General features: G+C 36.6%; 1 protein-coding gene across 1 annotated transcript; it reads right to left on the bottom strand.

Moving 5' to 3' along the window:
• Positions 1–346: 346 nt before the first annotated feature.
• Positions 347–21947, bottom strand: PPP1R16B (protein phosphatase 1 regulatory subunit 16B; the record flags this gene model as incomplete). The annotated part of the gene is made up of 9 exons (XM_015812956.1): positions 347–1378; positions 2018–2186; positions 4078–4207; positions 5610–5685; positions 5850–5975; positions 8232–8356; positions 11007–11110; positions 18848–18993; positions 21880–21947. Coding segments are annotated over 9 exons (1466 nt in total), but the record flags the coding sequence as incomplete, so codon positions are not given.
• Positions 21948–22241: the final 294 nt, after the last annotated feature.

Raw genomic sequence — 22241 nt, forward strand, 5'->3', positions numbered from 1 at the left:
TTATGCACAGCAGAACAAGCTAATCAAATGATAGTAAAAGTTGCAAGGCATAACACTGAGAAGAAAGAAAGAAAACCTCTTTCAAAAACTTCAAAATAAAAGTTGGGGGTAAATAAAAAATGATAGTTCTCTGATGGAGCATGATGAATTAAAATTTGCTACACTACTGCAATGCATATCAAAATATTTTCAAGTGCAAACTAAAAAGGACTATCAATGGAAAAGAATGGGTAGAAAGCATGAATTCTTTTTAACTGTACTGCTCCTCTGAGGAACTGAAAATAATCTCTTCCTTAAAAGAGTTGAAAACTTCATACTTCATTATTTTATAAAATGAACACAAATAAATGATGGCAAAACAAAATTGGCAGCAAGTTAGTTAACATTCCAACAGTGCAGTCACATTAGAGGCCGTGGTTTTGGGTTGGTTGTTATCATAAAGTGCATATATCTTCAGGTATAAAACCTTACACAGAGTTGTTTACCTAGTCTGCTTGTAAAAAAGTATTTGTCAGTAATGCTGTACCAATGTCAAAAGAATTTATTTCTCATGTGCCGATTATGGTCCCAGAAACCCATGAATAGATATTTGAAATCAGATTAGAGTTGTAATCAAACAAACACTCTCTCATCTAGTAGATAAAAGTTATGTGTAAAGAGTTTCACTTCCGCTTCTCTTTCTACCTACATATGCTCCATTTTTAATGAAACTGCAAAACCAAAATATGGAATTAGGTATGCATAAACCTTGAAGAGCCTAGTCCCAGATGATTAAACCAGATCCTGTGATGAAGTAAAAAAGAAGATTCAGTAGTGGATGCATCATGCCTACCAACTTGGTAGGAATAAACTGAGATCAGGAGATTCTGCAGCAGCCATGCACCTTCTCCTCCATTTCTTCCATGGGAGCCTTGAATTTTAAGAGAGGTGGATCACCACTTGACATGGTGTAATAAACTGAAGTTCCATTGGAGGTATAAGAAGGTGTCCTGGAACTAATCAAATGTTCTTTAGCTTCTCCCCCATTTTCCACTGAGTCTCCTATACCGCTACTAAAGTGTGTACTAATGAAGGGGTGGTTGAGAAGTTTGGCTGCTGCTCGCTGCCTTTTCAGTTCAGAAAGGGTTTGGTGGCTCCTTTCTTTGTACTCGTCCCAGATGTGATGAGAGTCAGAAATCCCAGGGGTATTGTAGGGCAATATGTGGCTTCCATCATTGTCCAGGGCTGAATGCATTATCCAAACATCTCCATTTGGAATAGAATATTGGTAAGGAATGGAGGGTAGACTGAGTCCATTCTGAAGCAAATTTTCTGAATCACATTGTGTTCCTTTTGTTACCAGCTCTGGAAGGATTATAGCTGTATCAGTTGTCAAGTTCTGGAACACAAAAATATATATGAGGTGCAACTTTGCTGTTCCCTCTATCAAACAACTAACAATTTGCCCATGTTTACTCATTTTCTTGCATTATAAAAGCAAGTCCTTGTGCTCTACTATGTAGCCATCCAGCCAAAGGTTCAGGACCACATGAGATATCCCAAAACTTTTCGTGTGGCTCCCAGAGACCCCTACCCCAAAGCTCTTACCAAATTGAATTTCTTAAAGAGAAGAAAAATAGTACATTATTTGACTGGATGATAATCACATTAAGTCAAAGATAGGCTTTTTTTTCTTGCCCCATTTATTATTATCCCAACACACAACTTGGAGGCTAAATACAATTACGTAAGAAGAAAATGTGTAGTCTTGCTATATGTTAAACCAATACATGGCTTTTTTCCATTGAATGGAATCTATAAAGAATATTTGTTTCCTTTAAAAAATGTAAGGGGCCAGCAATGATATCAACATAAGATGGAAAGGGAAATAAAGAAGATTGCATAATAGACTATATATGCTTTGGTTAACATAAGTTTTAGTTATGCAACTGGTACTTCCATAAGATTCACATGGTTTCTTGATTGCAAATGCTTTAATAGGAACAGAGGAATTTGTTAATTATTAGATTTTCCTTACTGGATCTGTGTTCTCTTGGTTAGAGGAAGCCTCCCGAAAGTCAATATTGTAGTCAGAAGTTCTTTGCTCCTCAGAAGATTCTATCTGTTGCCAGATAATAGCCTCCTTCTCATATTCCTTTCTATAAAGATTTGTTCGATCTGAAAGGCTTGCCCTCCGCACCACTTTTCTAAGACAAAATGTAAAGAGAAGAGAAGACTTACTAAAATGGTGATTTGCATAAATAAAATGGACATTTTTCTATAGCTGCACTCCCAGCTGCACTTTTCTGAAGAAGGAAAGACCGTCTACCTGAGCAGAAATGAACCAGTTTTCTAACACCAGGTGGTACTCATGAGTCATTCTTTTTATTTATTCAAAAGTAGATTGTCAACCATCACAAAATTGAAATTCATGGATGAATCCTCGTTCATCCATATCACATACTGAATCACTCCCTCACTTTAAATTAAATTCATTTCTGTTACACATTCATGGTTTAGAATTTTTCAGACAGCTATTTAATCATGTAAATATAATGCCAACCTGCAAATTGTTCCTCTATTAATTATAAATCTTACTGTTGTTTTTAATCACAAGTTGCTGGACAAATACTAAGTACATCACATACATATCCAAACACTAATACATTTTTGGATTCTAAATTAATTTTCATCACAATTTGTATGGAATAACATTTCTTGAGCATTTAAATACTGCACATTTAAATTCAAGAATACGAAGCTACTTTTTGGTGCCTTCAAGTCAATCTTGATTCCTGGTGACTGCCTGGACAAGCCCTGTAGTTTTCATGGCAGTTTTTTGAATGGCAGTGGTTTGCCATTGCCTGTTTCATAGATCTGAGAGAGAATGATTGGCCCAAAGTCACCCAACTGGGTTTGTATCTAAGGTGAGTCTAGAACTCAGGGTTTCCTGGTTCCTAGCCTGATGCCTTAACCACTACACTAAATTGGCACTCTTACATATACACCAGGATATTAATTAGACAAAGTTTATATCTATATCCTAATTATGATGGGGAAATGTCTTGATTTTTCATTTAATGAACTATTCTTTTTATGGATTTCCAAGGTTTAAATCTGATACCCCCAATGTAGTTGCAACTTGCACTATCCCTCTCTGTTGCCATATTGGCTTGAGCAATATTCCTAGTTTAAAATATCATCATAAAATATCCTCTAGCTAATAGAAAGGTAGGTACCTTGTTGCTATCCATTTTAAACTGCATGAAACTCTGTTTCCAGATTACTCATAGTATAAAGCAATTGACTTAAATCAAGGATAGGTAACATAGAACCTATAGCTAATCAAAAGAACAAGTTCAGAGAGAGTTTTTGCTTTATTAGACTAAAAATGGTGGCTAGATTCAGGCCAGTGTTTTGTTCATAGGTTTGTCTATCTGCCACCCCCAAAATGACAATAGTAAGATACAGTAATACAGAATTAGAGAGCATAACATGGATTTCCCATCTTGAAAAACAGTATGATTGGCTATAATGACAATGGCTATTTTGTGAGGTAACTACAGCACATTTCCAAATGTATCCACCATTTGAAAGATTTGTTGATACCTGCCTTAGCAGCAAGCCAAATATAATAACCTATTTAAACTTGGCAATCTTTTGTCAATATTATTTGTTAAAACACATCTTGAATGCCATCATAGATAACAGCACCTGTTGAACTGCTGTATGGTTTCTTTCCTTCAGCTCTACCACATGAGTGCATAATTTTGTAATGTGAGGTCAGGTCACCAATTAATACAGAAAATATTTATCAGAGTGAAATATTAATTTTAAAATCTATCTGAAATATGGACTCTATTTGCTTCAAATAAAACATGTAGAAAAATAGTAGTGATTTGTGGGGACAGTGAACAGTATCTTAGTACAAATATTTTGGTTAGCATTTTCTTCACCTCGGAATGAAATGGTCATGGTGAAAATCAACCTCAAGAAGTTGAAACTGTAGTTTAGAAAAAACTTTGTACAGTCCAGACTGACTGACTGACAGACAGACAACAGATTTTTAACAAATTTGTTTTTTTTCTAATCACTCACCCTCTGCTTCCAGTGCTTGATGTTCTCCTGTTCAAGGAGGACTTATGCCTCATTTGAGACTTCATGATGACATCATGTTTATGCTTTAGCTCTAAGAGCAGAACCTTAAACTCCTCTTCTTCACACAGGTCTAAAGGAATAAATAAATAAATTCATTTAACTGAATTGTTCAGTGATGATAAAACAGACATAAACATGAAATATTGCATTCAATAGACATTCTACATGTAGTACATGGTACAGGATAGGGAAAAATAGGAGTCTTGTATATCTTTAAGAACTATAGAGTTATGGCAGATTTGTTATTTGAAGAACACTGTGAATTAAGGCTACCATATCTGAGCTATATAAATCTAGTTAATTGCAGCCAAAAGTTAAAGAGGTTCTGGGATATTTTGTGTAATATACAGATTGCATTTTAATAGACATCACCCTGCCAACAAAAGTGCGTATAGTCAAGGCCATGGTTTTCCCAGTTGCAATGTATGGATGTGAAAGTGGGACCATAAGAAAGGCTGAGCAACAAAGAATTGAGGCTTTTGAACTATGGTGCTGGAGAAGATTCCTGTGAGTCCCTTGGACTGCAAGGTGTTCAAACTGGTCAGTCCTAGAAGAGATCAACCCCGACTGCTCTTTAGAAGACCAGATCCTGAAGTTGAAACTCAAATACTTTGGCCACCTAATGAGAAGGAAGGACTCACTGGAGAAGGGCCTAATGCTGGGAAATATTGAGGGCAATAGAAGAAGGGGACGACAGAGAATGAGGTGGCTGGATGGAGTCACTGAAGCAGTAGGAGTGAGTTTAAATGGACTCCAGAAGATGGTAGAGGACAGGAAGACCTGGAGGAACTTTGTCCATGGGGTCGCAATGGGTCAGACACGATTTCGCAACTAATAACAACAACAACAACATCAGGATTTGTAGATTTAGAGAAGTGGACAATCCAGGGGACATCTATATTTTGAAAGATATATTTGCCCAAGAGGTGCATCTAAAACTATTCCTTAAGCACCCATAGTTAATCTACTGTATGAGCAAGTGAATGTGTGGGCTCTGCTTTCAAGTTAAGAAATATTAAACACATAAATAGCTTTTAGGGGCATCCGACAATTTCAGGATTACTGAAGAATTACTTAAAAGTGAATGCAATAGTTTTATTCTAACGTGATATGAAGACATAATCCAGACTCAGATTTTCTTTCTTCATCCTTGATACAAAACATAGATTTTCTCACACGTAAAGGCATTCTAAGAAGCATTTTCCCATACTTTACATAACAGTAATGCCTGAGAAATGAAACCAGCATTTCATGTTTAGCAAATTTGAAAAAGGATTCTGAAGGAATTCTTCTGCAGTATCTCATCCTTACCACCTACATGCTTTGCATGCTATTCATGAACATCATTTTACAAACTAATTTAAGGATACAAGGGCTGGGCAAACTGAGCAAATCTTAAAAGAGAATCAAAATATTTGAATGTTGTTATGCTGTCAAAACTTTGGCTAAGAATAGAAATGGCAGAAATTCACCTATTGGCATCTCATCCATAGCTGTTCGGGCACTCAGGTTTGCTCCATGGGACACTAAGAGCTCTGCCATTTGCATCTGGAACAAAGAAAATGATGTTAAAATGTAATACCTTCTTACAACATCACCCAACTTTTACTTAAATCTAGCACTAAGAGAAGATAAGCTAGGCAACCAGTATGAAGGTAAACCCTCTAAGGCGATACATTTTTCAATAACTGGTCCATTAATGAAAAACATACATGTCCCCAGAAAGCAGCAGCATGGAGGGGTTCCCAGCCATCACAGTCCTTAAGATCCAGTCTTGCTCCCTGGTCTAGAAGCAGCTCTGCTGCATGTAGATAACCATTGGCTGCAGATATATGTAACTATAGTCAAGAAGAAAGAAAAATATTTTAAATGTCTGCAATTTTCTGTAATATATGCACATGTATCTATGTATACTCTCATTTTTTCATTTTCTTTCATTCTTTGCATATTCTTTTTAATGCTGGTTTTTGTCTTGTTTTGATTTTGACTTACAGCTATCCTAGTATTCATTCTACAGGACCAGCATTATGTGACTTAATTATCAGTGGCTTGCTATAGTAATCAGCCTAGTTTCAGACTAGAGGAAACTAGTGTTTAGTATGATTTCTGTTCTTACATTGATGTAACTATATAAATGTGCATTATTTAGTATATAATATTTAAGCATTAACTAATTAATGGTAAGATTTCTTGAGCAAATGGTAATAGGTAATATCTGCATTAAAAATCTACATTGGCACTCCAAAGTTGGAATCTGGCATCTGTCTTGCTATTGTGAGCCACTAAGATGGGGAGCCATATAAATCTTTTAAATAAATAAATAAAATAAAATGTCTTAGGGCTCAACTAGAAGAGGACATTTTCTTTGCTTCCATTTGTACTGTCGAAAAAGCCTGCTAACTTTGCCTCTTCTTCCACCTAAAAGGCTCCCTTGAAGCTGTTCTTATCAGAAGATTCAAAACAGATGCCATTCTAGCTCTTTCCTCCCACTATATCATGCCACAGGTAATAACAATTTTGGAGAAGGGAAAAGCAATTTAAGTGTGTTAACTGGCTCTGAAGGAAAAGACTGGACTAATTTTTCCTCCCCAAATCCCTGGTGAGAAGGCCTCCCTCCTAATTACAGAACCGCACCATGATTTCAGCAGCGCAAAAAGTATGACAATAAACTCCCTGGAGAAATAGACAAAAAAACTTTCTCTCTAGTTCAACATTCTTGATGTATAGCAGCCATTCAAAAAGGGAGCATAAGTTAAAGGCAATAGCTATCTTCCATATTATTCCAGAGCAGTATTTATTTAAAGGTGCCACCCTTGATTCTGGAGATAATCTATAGTTGTCAAGCCCAGTAATCTAATCTCTAGGAATTTCTCTTTGAAGCTGCCTAGAATAGTGCCTAGGGAATTCTGCAACTTATGTATGAAACAAGATATTTTATTGGTCTAGAATCCCATCCCTTATTTAGATTCAATGGATAATATGGGGAAAACTCTTTTTTCCATGACATGAGATAATGTTTATTATGTACTACTAAGATCCTAGTAATATTGTACAATGTGTATTTCATTAGAATTGCAGTCATGTTACTAAAAGATCATGCATTGTCAAAGTCAGCATCAGCACTTTTGAATACATAGGTCCATTCTTATAAAGTCATTTCATTGTTTCTGTTTTATGCATTACCTTTCATATTGTTATTTGAATGTATTTTCTAGATCACTTAATGCAGAATTCACTAATAACAAGTTAAACTTAATAAAAATATTAAAAAATATGATGATTTCTCTTGCACTTTTATTATATTGAGTTTATAATCCCAATTCAATCTCTGACATATACTATATGGTAGAGTAAAATAGCAGAAGCTTTTACAGGGTGAAGCATCTAATTTAGTATCACTGAGTCTAACCTCGTCCAGAAAGGCAGTTCCATGGAAATCTCTACTGTTGAATGCAAATCTGATGGAATAGATAAATAAAACTATGTGACTAGTTTATTCAAACATCTAGTTTCAAACTTAGCCTTAATTAATGATTATGCCATGAGATCAGTCTAGTATGTTAAGAGGTTTCTATTACTTTTGCTGTTATTGAACAGACATAGAATTACAGTATGAATCTTTGGGCAATTTCATACTTTCAGCCAATTAATCTTAATTTCTGTGTAAATGTCAACTGTATAAAACAATTGTGTTTAATTCTGTCTTCAGTGTACATGTACTAGAGTTTGCATGTGGTAATTTGGACACTGATGGGTTGTTGTTGTTTTTTGCATTCATTTGCAACCTTAAATTTCAATTCCTGCCATTCTGAGACAGGAAACAAGCCAATGTAATAGGCAATATCCCCAAATCATATCCCCAGCCCCATCCATGAATCTAACAAGTTTCCATATGTCTGCTTCCAAGTTAAAAGCAGCTGTGCTTTTTCAGATGTAATACAGGAGAAGCAGCATTTAAGCCTTGGGCAAATAAATAAATAAATAAATACAGATCAGAGCAAAAATAATGAGACCCAAACCAAGCATAGGTATACAGGTCCAACTAGATGGTCAGCCTGCATGCCAGCTGTAAAAACAATGTGGCTATGGCTCACCAGTGAAACACCTTGAGCATCTATTATGTTCAGATCCTCTCCTCTTGCACTCATCTCTGAAATATCATCAACCATTGCCTGTTCAGGAGCAGCTCGCATCTCATTGATTTTCTCTTGTGTGATTCCTACGATGAATAAAACAGGAAATTTGCAACATACAATTTCTGGAAACAATAAAGCAAATGAATAGAAAAAAATGGAAAGATATGCAATAATTTTTAAAAGTGCCTTTCACGTTTATTTAAATACAAAAATGCTGCTGCCATTACCTATTCCAATCCCAGGGTCTCAGTATAATGTTCTTGGCTATTCCCAACATCTAATATAACCCATATTCTTCAAAAATGATCAGATTCCATGAAAAGTACTATTACCCGGATAGTAAATTTTTTTGAAAAGGTATTGTTTTGACTCTTCAGAAACAGTGATGCAATAAGTATCTCTTTGGCCTAGATTTTATCTTATTTTATAAAACTAAACAATTTTTACTCAGACCTAGGAACACAGCCTTTTTTGTCCTGGAACCCACTCTTTGGAACCTCTTTCCCACAGAAATCAGATTGGCCCTGAACCTCTTAGCCTTATACAAGGCTTAAAAGACATGCTTCTGTCTGTGCCAATTTGTATTGTATGTTTTTTTTAACCTCAACTATGTTTTTATTATTTTATGCTGTTTTTAAACTAGTTTAGTAAGTTAATTTTTAGCGTTATTTTTGTTTGTTCCTCTTGTTTAATTTCCTTTTGTTTGCCTTGCTATTGTAAGTCATCAGCTAATTAATTTGCTGGACATGTGCATTTTACTGTCTTTTAAATTATTTTTGCATATTGTTTTTTTGTATTTCTTTTTTTAAATGGCAATAAAATTACAGATATAAAATAACATAATACAATATGTATTTTTAAAAAATGTACCAAGTCTGTCTTTTCCTTATGAAATATCTCAGTACCAACTGCAGGAAGAATTGCATTCTTGACCTTGACTTCAGAGCTCTATTGTCCTTTGTGTAAATGAACTGTAATGATTTGATACTTTAAATACTCTTTCTATTACATAAATTTTAGAAATCACTTGGGAGAGTAAACATTGCATTGCAATATATCAGACATGTCAAACACAAGGCCCGGGGGCCAGATGCGGCCTGCAAAGTAGTTTCATGTGGCCCGCAAAGCCATCTTTGTGGTGGCCATCTATGCTGAAATGCATTCAGACTTAGCTCCACAAGGCCATCTGGAAACAGCGAGGAACCAGCCCCTGCCGCATCGGCCCCACCCCCTGGGTGCATGCTGGGGAGGTGTCACCCTTTGTGAGGAATGAAGAAATGCACCATCACCTGGAAGTGGCCAGCAAATGGCCCTCGCCTACTTTACATATCCGGCTTGATGGGCTCTGCCCTGGTCCTACCCCTTTCTGCCAGAGACCATCAGATCTGTCCCACTCCTGCCCAGGCCCCCACAGGCACCATTGACGCGAATGATGTAGAGCTGGCTACGCCCACCCAGTAGGCCACACCCATTCCATCCACGCCCACCCAGTAGGCCGCACCCACCCTGGCCACACACCCCCGCCCCCCCGAGGGCAACTGCAATGCTGATGCGGCCCTCAATGAAATTGAGTTTGACACCCCTGCAATATATGAAGACTTTTCTTAATTTTTAATGCATCAATTTAAAAAGAAATATTTTTTTAACAATCAAGGTTTTCTTATGGGAAAAATTATTAAAAAATATATTGATAATGCACTATTTGCTTTTTAAATTTTGGTTAGCTTTTTACACCATTATATTGACATGTAGTGTCTGAACAACCCTGTTGCTATCTTTTCAGTAAGAAAGTCATAAAAATCAGGATTCTTATGAATGTTACTTTTTTATTCTCATTTAATGTTTTCCAAATATAATAATAATAAACAAAATGTTATTTTGTGCATAACAATTGATTCCAAGCAGAGAATATCACTGATTGTTGATAAAATGAATAAATGGATGAAAATACTGCTTCTATGCAACTAAATGTATAGATGGCAGAACAATGTTTCCTAATCTGATGGCACTGAACATATATTTGACTATAACTCCCAGAATTATTATCTTTTTTCTCCCTTTATATATAATACTTGAATATTTTTTAAAGTTAGTAAAATATCAAAACTAGAAAAAGTGTTTTATCTCTTTAGGGTTAAAAAAAATTAAAACAATATAGAGGATTTTCTTAATATGAATTATGATAAAGATTAATGAGTTAACAGAAGCCTATGCAATTCCCCACAGCAAAAAGAAGCAGAGGTGGTCAAATTGATTCTTTTATCCAAAGAAGAGAATATATCTAATCTTGTTTCTATTTTGAAATTGCTTCCGGATTTTTGATTTCAATTAAAAAAGAAATGAAACTTTGATTTTGATTTTGCTAATTAGATAGGTTATAGAAATGGCTTGTACATACAGCTATGTAAAAGTAAAAAGTTGCAATTGTAATGTTACTTTCCACTATGCTAAAGAGAGTCTTTTTTCCCTTCCCCTCCTACTTTTCTATTACCTTTTTGAATTTCTCTTTGTATTTTATATTTTGAGAAACCAATAATAGTTTGAAAGCTCCCAGAATTCTAGCTGTATGTCAATAGCAAGAATAAATGAGCATTTCACACCAATCCATCTGGAAGGGAAGAGGTTGGTACAAGCTGTCTTAGCCTGTCCTAGCCTCCAAACAGAAAAATTATACTATGGGGCAAAAATTTGACAATCTCATTTGATGCTCCAGGTTCCCATATCCTACCTTACCTTGGTATGCCATGCAGGTTTCAATAACATCCAGAGTTGATTCATCTTCACAGAGGTCATATGGCATGTTGCCATCTGCATTCACTGCCAGTAGGTCGGCCCCACTACAAGAAAAAAAGCAAGACATGAGATATCTGCAAAGTTGGAGAGAAAATCCTCAGGCACTTTGAAGGATGTATAGTAAGAAGCAAAAAATGCAGCCTACAGGCCAGGTACAGCCTACTAACATCCTCACCATTCCCACAGCCCCACAGAGTAGGTGGAACAAAAAAGATGAGCCTCACCCCCCTCCCCCGGGCAAGTTTACAGCTGTCATTTTACCCATGGAAACTTTCTACCATCATGGGACACATTTTAGATATGTAGTTCTTGAAATTCCAGTAAAATAACCATTGAAAACTAGATGATTTCTACTTTTATATAGCATGCAGTAAGGTCACATTTTTAATTTTCTAATTATATATTAAATGAATTTACATATTGAAGGATATTTAGAAAATGATTGGTCATTGAGGTCAGGTTTTATTATACTGAGTCCTCAACCCTAGCTAAGTGTTACTTATGGCCATTGAGGGGGAGTGCTAATTTGTTATTGTTGCAGTTCTTTATAATTTTAATGTTCTATAATCACCATCTTGGTCTTTTGATTTTTGACAAGCTACAAATACTGGCAAATAGATAAATGTGTCAGGTTTCATAGGAAATGCAGTTCATGGAAAAATGGATAATCCATGGGAATTTATCTTTCTCCTGCATGTTTTGCAGAACTGGTCTCATTTGTCTCATAGGTAATTTATCATGTACTACTATATATGTATATGAGATTAAAAACAAAACACAGCCATATCTATTTGCAAACCCATGATTTTTTTAACTGATTACTAAAGAAGTTGCCACCAAGCTAATAAGCAAACACATTTCCCAAGAGTCTCACTAACTTCTAAGATGAATGAGCACTTTTTAAAATAAGTAATCAGTACTGAGTATTGTGAATGTTTACATTCTTGGAGAACATTTCTTTATTTATTAGAGCAGAAGGTGCTGAGAGGCATGTGTGCCCTAAACTAGCAGCCACTCCTTCATGATTTATGTTATCTACATTTTTGATCTGCCAAGCAAACATGGCAGATGTTATTATACAGATCAAGTCTTTCCCACGTGTTCAATACACAGACCTTTCATAATTCTCAGCAATGGTTATATTAAGCTGGGGAATTCTGGAAATTAAAATCCACATATTAGAGGAATACATGGGTGGGAAAGGTTGGTATAGGCTCTAATATAATGCTTGATAACAAGAACTGAGATAACACTAAGACACAAAGTGATTTGTTGTTTCTGGCTTATTACTGTACAAATCTAATTACTGTACTTTACAATTAATGGCTTAGGCTTAACATATTATACTTGTTGAACAACTATCTTAGTGCAAGGTATGAACCAATCCATGCTACATATTACAAGTACAGGAAGCCCTTCTATCCACCCAAGTTATTTATTTTGTCTGAGCAGTTCCATCTCATCAAATAACCTTATAAATTCTTCTACTTTTTCCTTTCTACTTCAGTGTATCCTTCTAGCACATTCTCTGTCCTCATGAATCTTTATGTAGAAACAGAATAAACCACCAATGATCTTCCCTGGATTTTGATGTTTGACAGAGTTACTGCCATTTCACTACTAATAGCATTTAAGAATATTAATCACATAAAAGCAATTCAGCTTAAAACATAATAATGAAACTAACCAAAGGTTGTGTTGAGCAAAAATATGTTACTATTTTTTTATGGTTTTTCACTCAATTTAATATAACAAAATTGGCATAAGAGAAATTTTCAAAGAAAAGGACAATTCTGTATAGTTTGTGGAAGTCTTGCATTTAGGTTAATCATAAGCTAGCCACCATTCACTATACATTTGTATATCTTTTTGCGTATCTGGCAAATCAAAGGAAGGAACTCTTCCTCTGGCTTTTTCAATAGGGATGATTCCTGCCAAAGAAGGGATCCTTGAGAAACTGATAAAGAATTTCCAATTTCCTGGAGAAAACTGGAGGACTGACCACCAAACTTTTCTGCCCACAAATATGGTGGAGAGTTCAAGAAACTATTTACGGCAAAAAATATACTTCAGCAAACACCTTAAAATTAAGCACCTATCTGAATTAAAATATGTATTCCTGTAGTTCAGATTTTCTATTGTGATTGGATATTAAGGAGGATATAAACATGGCCTCATACATAGCAATGGCCTCATACATGCATTTCCTTAAAATATCTTTCCATTCTATTTTACCAGCTACTTCGTGAAGAGTATCTAAACTGAGAAACCCACCATCTTCTGCAAGAGGTGATACCTACCCCCAGATAAATTGCCAGAAAGGTACCAAATATTCTGAATTACTTGAACCTCAACATGCAAATATTCAGTACAGATTAAGCTTGACCCGCCTTGACATCGAAAGCCTTTGAAGAGGACCAACCAACCACTGTTATGGATATTTATGCTCATTTTTCTACCCCATGAGAACAGAGGAAATTAAAATGTAAAATGCACCTGCAAGCTGTTTGTCTATATCAGCAAACAAAGCCTAGGATTAGACTTCCTTTGTGCTGCTGCTACTTTTACAAGTCTCTCTGGGTTCCATGCTCTGACACTGAAGCCCTTTGATTCTGTGCTTAAATAAGCTCTTTGATCCAAAAGACTTCTGACAGAATCCTGCTTTGATTAGAACAAACATATGTTGCTTTGTGTTCCGCAAATAAACAAATAAAAACGAATCCAGCCCATTGCCTCTTTTGATACCAAAGCTCAACTGCTTCAGTGAAACAAGTATTATATTCTTATTACTGAATGCTATAGCCAAAACACACCCTTCTCTTCCAAGTTCATGGTAGCACATGTAAAGTTTCCCCCACTACTTTTTATTTTATTTCTATAGCAATCTTCTGTGATCATTTCAGAAATGGGCTATAGTGAGTAAATATATGACGGCTCATTCATTCATTCATTCATTCATTCATTCATTCATTCATTCATTCATTCATTCATTCAAATATTTGCTTCGAAGTCCATAAATAATTAATCATAATTAAACCATAACAACCAAATTTGAAAATTCAAATAAAAATAATTACAATTATATTAATATGATGTCTTCAAGGTCCTCAAAAGCCCCTTACAACCCACAATCATAGAGCTGGATTTACCTAACATCCTGGCCCAATGCCCAGGAAAATAGACACCTTTTTAGAGCTTTTCAGAACACCAGAGGGACTGGGGCTATCTGAATCTCATGGTAGAATGATATTCCAGAGGCAGCCACTGAGATAGAGAAAGTATACCTCCATGGTCTTCATTAGGTGACACTACTTCAAAGACGGGATCTGGGATATACCCAGCATGTCTGATCTGGTGAATAAGCAGAAACAATTGGAGACAGATGATACTGAAATAACCTGGCTCTATGTCTGGTTATTTATATAAATCTCCATGTATTTTTGTGTTGGGGGTGAGGGAAGACTCAGAACTCACAGATAACTTCATATTGCTAGAATTGAGCTATAGCCAGTTCTTTCCCATTCCTCAACAGCCACGAGACATTGGCAAAGAGCTTTTGACAAGTTCATGGGACAAAGTTTTACAACTAAGTACTATCAGCATACTGATGATATTTCATCTCATCTCATCTGGCAGCTTCATATCAACGTTGAAAAAGATTAGGGGAAAGAGTGGAGCCCTGCAGTATCCCTCAATGGACTTCTCCTCACATACCAATATTGACTGGAAGCAGCCTCAAAGGAAGGAGAATCACCATAAAACAATGTTCCCTAATCCCATGAGCCACAGTGCTATCAAAGCCCCCTGTCAACTCTACAAATGAGCATGGCTGCAGCCATTTTCCTTCTCCTTCTAGGTTGCCACATAGATCGGAGGGAGGGGGTTGTCCAGGTGCTTGGTTAGTCAAAATAATCTTTTGTCCCATGGGAACCAAGGTCATTGACTGCTCCCGAGACTAGGGACTGGGCGTTGCATGGGTGGGACATTTAACTTTGTATTGGGGAATTGTTACTTGTGTATCCAGACTCTTGACCATGCTGATACTTTGTAACTAATAAAGATGTTCTTTGAGGAATTTGCAAGCCTTGGAGTTCTGTTTTATTCATCTGTCTGTCACCTCCCAAGGTCATTGGGAGATCAAGGAGATCATGGTTGGTCTGATTCTTTATTCATTTTTTTCCCCAGTGGCATTCTAGGTGTCATTTCATCATCTAGTTTCCTCTGAAAACTAGAGGGTGGTCCAGAATTCATGTGCATAGAGTTTGCATAGGAAAGATTTGGTCTAAGGCTGTCATCACTCCCTCATTCCATATAGCAATAAAGGCCTCAACCAAACCATGCACTAGAACCTCAGGAACAATCCCAACTTCCAATGAAACTCAACGGGGTCCATTAAATATCTAGGCTGGACCAACTGAATATTGTATGTCCTTCCTCTGTACTGAAGAGAATAGCAAGATCTAACAAATGACCCTCAAAAATCTGGGTCAGGTATATAGTTGCCATGGTGGCCATGAACTCAAAGCCGTCTCAATCTAATCCTATATATGTCAAGATAATGCTCTCCCCCTCTCACCCCATTACCATACATTTGGGGAACTCAAAAAATAGAGATCACCTTGAAAGAATGGATGAGCCATTAAAAGAGGAAAAATTATAACTAATTTCTGGGAAAGTGGAAAGGGTGAGAAAGAAACTCAAAATAAAACTGCCTTGATTATGTTTGATATAAAATGGGCCAGAGAGAAACTCTGACATGCTTTCAAGGGTCTGTTACTATACCATATACTAACCCAGTAACATTTCTGGAAAAGATGTGGTATCTGACCTGGTCCACGTCAAAGGGCTGGCAACTGCAAAACTAGCAATGAACAGTTCACATAAGGATGCTGCCATGTGGCAGGAAACTGATTCACTAGAAAGAGTTCCATTTCATTCCTATAGTTTGACTTCATGAACAGTGTCTCACATTTGGTTATCTTTGGAGTAGCGTCCCTGGAACCCATCAGAATCTCTCAGATGACAATTGCAAGATCATTGCCCCTACCCCTGGAGCCCCACCTGATGTCACACACAGCCACATTTCTGAGAAGCTCCTCCCTTTCCCATGCACAATAGATTTGTAATGTATGCAAAATTGATCCTGTCATCCACTAAATCATGAATAAGACCAACCATGTATTGAGCAGCCAGAAAACAGTAACTGAGACTCTGAAGACCACCATTAGAGAGAAGTGCAGGGGATGAAAAGTCAGCATTGGCTCTAAACACTGAAACACTGTCTTTCCCCAGAATGGCCCAGTCCCTTTCCCCCACCATCTCTTTCCCTCTGAATTAGAATCTTCATGTTCCATTAACAAAGCAAAGATACATGCTACAATTTTTTTGCACACCCAATTCAAACTGCCAGTTTTTCAATTTAAACTTTGGCCAGTTTGAAAGCAAGACATCTGCAGAATCATCACTTTAATTATTTGCTTCACAAGCTTTATATTTGCTCCCAAAGATTTGGATTACTGCCATAATAGGTTCCTTTTGGCAGGATGCCAAGCTGTTTAATTAAGGTGTGCCTTTTGTGTGTTTCAGTGAGGAGATCTAACTGCTATTTTATTTTAACTGCTGAGATGCTTTTATTGTTTTCAGCCAATTTCAAAGATGGCTATAAAAACGGCTTTATCCCAGGTGAGGCTGCAGTATTAGTTCATCTAGTCTGCTATTATCTATTCTGATCACCATTTTCTGTCATTGCAAGAGAAGCCTAGCTATCTTTGTTTTTTTCATTAGAGATGCCAGGATTCATCCTGGAACCTTAAGTATAAAAAGCATATTCCCTGTGACTAAGAAATCATCTATTTCTTAGAATGAGAGATCTATACATATATACACACATGGACACACATTGACAGATCCACACCTACACAAATTTACCAATGATCTAAAGCAGTGGTTCTCAACCTGTGGGTCGGGACCCCATTTGGGGTCAATTGACCATTTCACGGGGGTCGCCAAGCAAGGCTGTCCGCCATTTTTTTTGCCCGCCATTTTTTTTGTCCGCCATTTTTTTTCCCTTTTCCGGCGGGTGCCTTACCTCCCTTGAGCTGGGCCAGCTGGTGGTCGGCCTGCTCCGTCTCTGCCACTTGCCAGCTACGCCTCGGCCGGCACAGGGGGCGGAACCAAGCATGCGCGGCGCTCCCGGGCAGGGAAAGTCCTCGACTTACGACCGGTTGGGTAGTCCTTGACTTACGACCGGTTTAGTCCTCGACTTACGACCGGTTTAGTCCTCGACTTACAACCGGTTGGGGTCGCGGCATTAAAAAGGTTGAGAACCACTGATCTAAAGAACATACTTTCACTTATGTATTAAAAAACAAAGCTGTGCAACACATCAGTGGCAAAAAGGTGTAATGTCCAAAGCATCATATTATTTTCATGTACAACCCCACTAAATATATACCATGGATAACATTGAACAGGAAAATGAAAAAAAGATAGACCACAAATACAACTATTTACTTTTCTCAAAATAAATTAGATGTAGACAAAGATCATTAAGGACTCTTACCTACTGAAACAGCCATGTGAAAAAGCATACCTATCCATTCCACACAGCCATCAGCTCCATCTCCCAAACCCTCAGAAGTATCTTACAAGATTTACTGTTGCCATCTTGGTAAAAAGCCACCTCAATTCAGTTCCTTAAATGATACCTTGTAAAATGGTAGCAACACACTTGACTTCAACAGGAAGTGAGGAAAAGCTGAGCAGGATGAGATGATTCTCACCAACTGTAAACTGTCCACTGGGACAGCTCTAGCATTTCTGCTGAACAAGTGTCTTTACCACTTCAGTGCTAGAATTAAACTGCAGCCAGTAGTTGCAGAAAAATCTACCAATAATAGTGGTATGGTGTTGATCCCAAAGCAGCACATATGCCCCCCATATGGAAGAACCCTACCAGAACCCTATGTCGCTAGATACTGAAGCTATTCATCCATCTTGTCTCTATCTCATTACTATGTTGTCCTGATCTCATCACTATACTGTATTTCATTTTCTATCCTGTCTTTCCACTAAAGTTTCTGCTTCAGTGCTGCTATGATAGAATGAAGACATATGCTGCAATTACTATCTACCCAAAGAAAATAGATTTATAACATCTCTGGAAGATGAGGGAAACATTGGGAGACCTCTTTTCATGAGCATTTCCTCTTAAAAATGCTAGTATACAGTACTACAATCTGCCCCTCAGGAGAAAACTTTAGCTGTTCAAGGGTTTATATTTGGAAACCAGAAACAAGATATCTTTCTGTTGCAGTTTTTTAAAATGCACCCAAAAGATGGAATGCACTATGTGGGGCACTGTATTCAAGCATTTGCCTGAATCTGTAAGGGTTCAGAATAGATAGGTGATGCAACAATGTATACTGACTACCATACTCATACTTTCCCTGAACTATTCACATTGAGCAAAAATGTCTAAAGGAGAATAGCACTCTGTTATTTGAATGGGAGTATAGTTTTCTGCATAAATCGGAAGCCAGCATCACAGGATAATCATATTAAACAAATGTGAACATAACTCCTATTTAGACCTTCCAGTTGACTGCATGGAGATCTGCAATAGTAGGTGGATAAGTATAGGGACACTGGTGGAGCCAGCATATACAGCTCTATCCTTTACCCAATCTGTCTTCACATACCCAAGCAAATGTTTGAAGAGAGCTTCTGTGTAAACTAGGTTTAGCACAAAACTGGGTCAATAAATATCACAGGTCACCTACTGCTGAATCAGGATCTTCACTAGATTGATGTGTCCACATGTTGCTGCTGCATGCAGAGGAGTCCACAATTCATTGTCCTTTGCATTGACATTGGCCCCATGGCTCAGAAGGAGTGTAACTATTTCTTCATAGTTGTCTATGCAGCACTGTTGAGAAATCAAACCAGTAATGTTAGGCTTTAATTTGTATAGATGATTTCTGCCCCCTGAAGCAATGGAGTGACTTTTATTTTACTACCACCTGAGAGCATTGATGCCTTGATAACATACACATGATTGAAAGAGAAATGTCAAGATGATGAAGACAAGCTTTGTGTTCACAATGGGGAGACTAATGTTGCAATATGAGATGTAATCACCTAATGTTGTAATTGCATTTATTCTTCCATTCCATGATGCAAACCTAAATAGAAAGATTACCAACAGCTTTTGGCTCAGTTGCTTTCTTTGCCTTATAGTTCTAGATACTAAAACATTGGTCATAAAAAAGTTCCAAGCACAGGCTCAGAACTCGGTGTCAGTGAAAAGTATGTATTACTTCTCATAGGCAATATCCAGATCCATCAAAAAATAATTTTTATTTCACTAATACAGATGTTATCTTTTTATAATCCAGTATTCATGAGAAAGTGTGAAATCAAAAGGAGAAAAATCAATCTGATACATAAAAATGGAAATGTGCACCTCAGGCAATGATATTCTGCAATACTCTCTCCAAAACTACAAAAAAGTTTTAATTTATAAGAACTTCAAGTATCAATGGTCTTCTTTTATATAGATAATACAAATAGTACAATCTCTGGAACCATCTACAAGATTTTGGCTCACAGTGGTGTGAAATATATTAGCTGAAGGCTAAACAATTTGAATGAAAATTCAGTAAGCTGTTAAAAAAGTCCATAGCACCGAGATTTTATTTGTATATTGTACATGGCTCTGGAGCATGTTCTTCCTTCTAGACTGACTACCTGATCAATTCTGGGTGGTAAAGATGGAGCCCTCTTTTTATTTATCTTCGTAACAAGCTTTCAAGTTGTACCCAGGAATTAATGTGTGATTTGTTTAGATGCTTCACACTTCCTTATACAACGCAAACAACTGATAAGTCAGCACCTTTCTTAGGAATTCCTAAGAAATTTTCATTTAAACATACAATTGATTTATGACACCTTTGGTAAATTTAATGTCAAATGCTAGGAGCAAAAAGAAGCCAAATCTGATCATTTAAAATTGAATACTCTTCTTCCATTCGCATAGGTGAGATATAGCAGAGTTTTTCAAACTGTGTTCTGTGGAATCTAGGCAATTGTGATAACTTGATGGGGGCTCCATGAGAAACTAAGAGCAAAGGGGGAAAAGCTCATTCAAAAACAGTGCTTTTCTATCACTAGAGGTTTGCCTCTTGATCAAAGTTCTAAGAATTTTAATTTTTTTTTAACTGACAACTTCCATGGCCTGAAAAATTTGAAACCCCTAGTATAAAGCAACATCTCACATTAACATTATTCAGCAACACTTATATTTATCATTAAAAAATCTATGAATGAATTCAGGTTATATGAATGTCAAGGCATTCCAAAGAACTTAAATAATTCCAAGCTTAAAGAAAATCTCAAAATGATGCCTCCCTCTCCAAAAGTCCACTAGGAAAAAGAGACAGAATTCAACCTGCCTAAACAACCTGACTTCTAATGTGCAATATTTTATATGATTACTTTGGTTATTTTATTTAATTACTATATTTCAAAATCACCCTTTGCTCTGGATGATATGCTAATTAAAACAAAGATAATGTATCAACAGGAAAAAGAATCCAAAAGCAAATAGTTGAATAAGCTATGTTGCCAATATGACTGCATTCTGAAATATGTATTGGGCAATGTCTTTATTAGATTGATGTGCAAATTCTTGAGCTCTCTTAATTTTCAGTAAGTAAAACATTAAAACAAAAGCATGGGGAATGGAGAGAGGAAAATAAGGAGATGACTTAATACTGAACTCATAAAATCAAGATGGTACATGGAAGGAGACTGGGGACTGGTATACTGATAATTTTGGCTTGTGTTCAAGACTTCATTTAGTATTGTGAGGATGTGAAAACAATGGCAGAGCTCTTACTTTTAAAAATATAAAATCCAAGAATTACTCTCACCCATTTTCATCCTTAAGCAAAATACAGAGTGAAATAATAGAAAAATACAGTCCTTGATAAATAGGAAAAATCAGTAAATTATATCTTGTATTGTAATTACTACAATTGATCTATTATGTTTATATTTATTATGTTTATATTTAATTCTTACTTTGCAATATCCCTAACATGCATGCTGACTTCCAGGGATCTCTTGCTGCTTATGTTTTAACTCACTTGCACTTTTATCTGCTGATGAGAAACTTCTTCTTCCATCTATACTGTAGAGCCAATACTGTATGGATTGACTAGAAAAGCTGTTGCACCTAATAGCTTTATATCTGAATAAATGCAAGTATGGTGGGTGCAGGGGTTTAGAATTGAAGGAGGATAATTAATTCCTACCATCACCACCCATGTCATTTTCTTAACTTAAATCAGGCACTGAAATCAAACTACATAATTGGAAATAAAAATGCAATTTCTGTCCCCGACAGGTTTTGCACAACAGAAAACAGTAGTTACATACTACCAGCTTTCCCAATGGGTAGTAAGGAAAATATGATTTGGTCTATTCCTATTTCATAAAGAGATCAACTGAGTGTTTTCTTTAAGATAATAACTACTTTCATGTATTGTAGTCCATTATTTCCTACTGTCCCTAGACCAGTGTTTCTCAACCTTGACAATTTTAAGGCATGTGGACTTCAACTCCCAGAATTCCACAGCCAGCATTGCTGGCTGTGGAATTCTGGGAGTTGAAGTCCACATGCCTTAAAATTGTCAAGGTTGAGAAACACTGCCCTAGACCTCTACACTAGTAACACAGAAATCCGCTATACGACTATTTTTCTTCCTTTCTCCCTGAAAAATGTCACTTCTCAGCTTTCCAAAATGCTTACTTGATGCAGAGCAGTTAATCCATCTTCATTGCACAGATCGGGAGTGAAGTCGTTCAATAAATAACAGACTGAAAGAGACAAGGCAAAGATTTATCTTCAGGAAGGTTTATTATACTTTATACTTAGATGGAACAAACAATTGGCCCCAAAGGGAACCACTATGTCTAAAATGCACAATGAAATAAGCTGAATGTGCTTTATATTATTATCGAATACAATAGAACAAGCATCATCTTAAATCCAAAAACTTTCACTCAGCAATTGTTTTAAAATCTATCTACTACTCAGTCATCCCCAGGTGCATTGTTATAGCATGCTATAGCTCTAGCATTTAATTAACATCAGAACATTTGACAGATGAA

This window comes from Protobothrops mucrosquamatus, unplaced genomic scaffold, assembly GCF_001527695.2.
Source record: "Protobothrops mucrosquamatus isolate PMUCROS unplaced genomic scaffold, P.Mucros_1.0 scaffold119, whole genome shotgun sequence".
NCBI classification, from domain to species: domain Eukaryota; kingdom Metazoa; phylum Chordata; class Lepidosauria; order Squamata; family Viperidae; genus Protobothrops; species Protobothrops mucrosquamatus.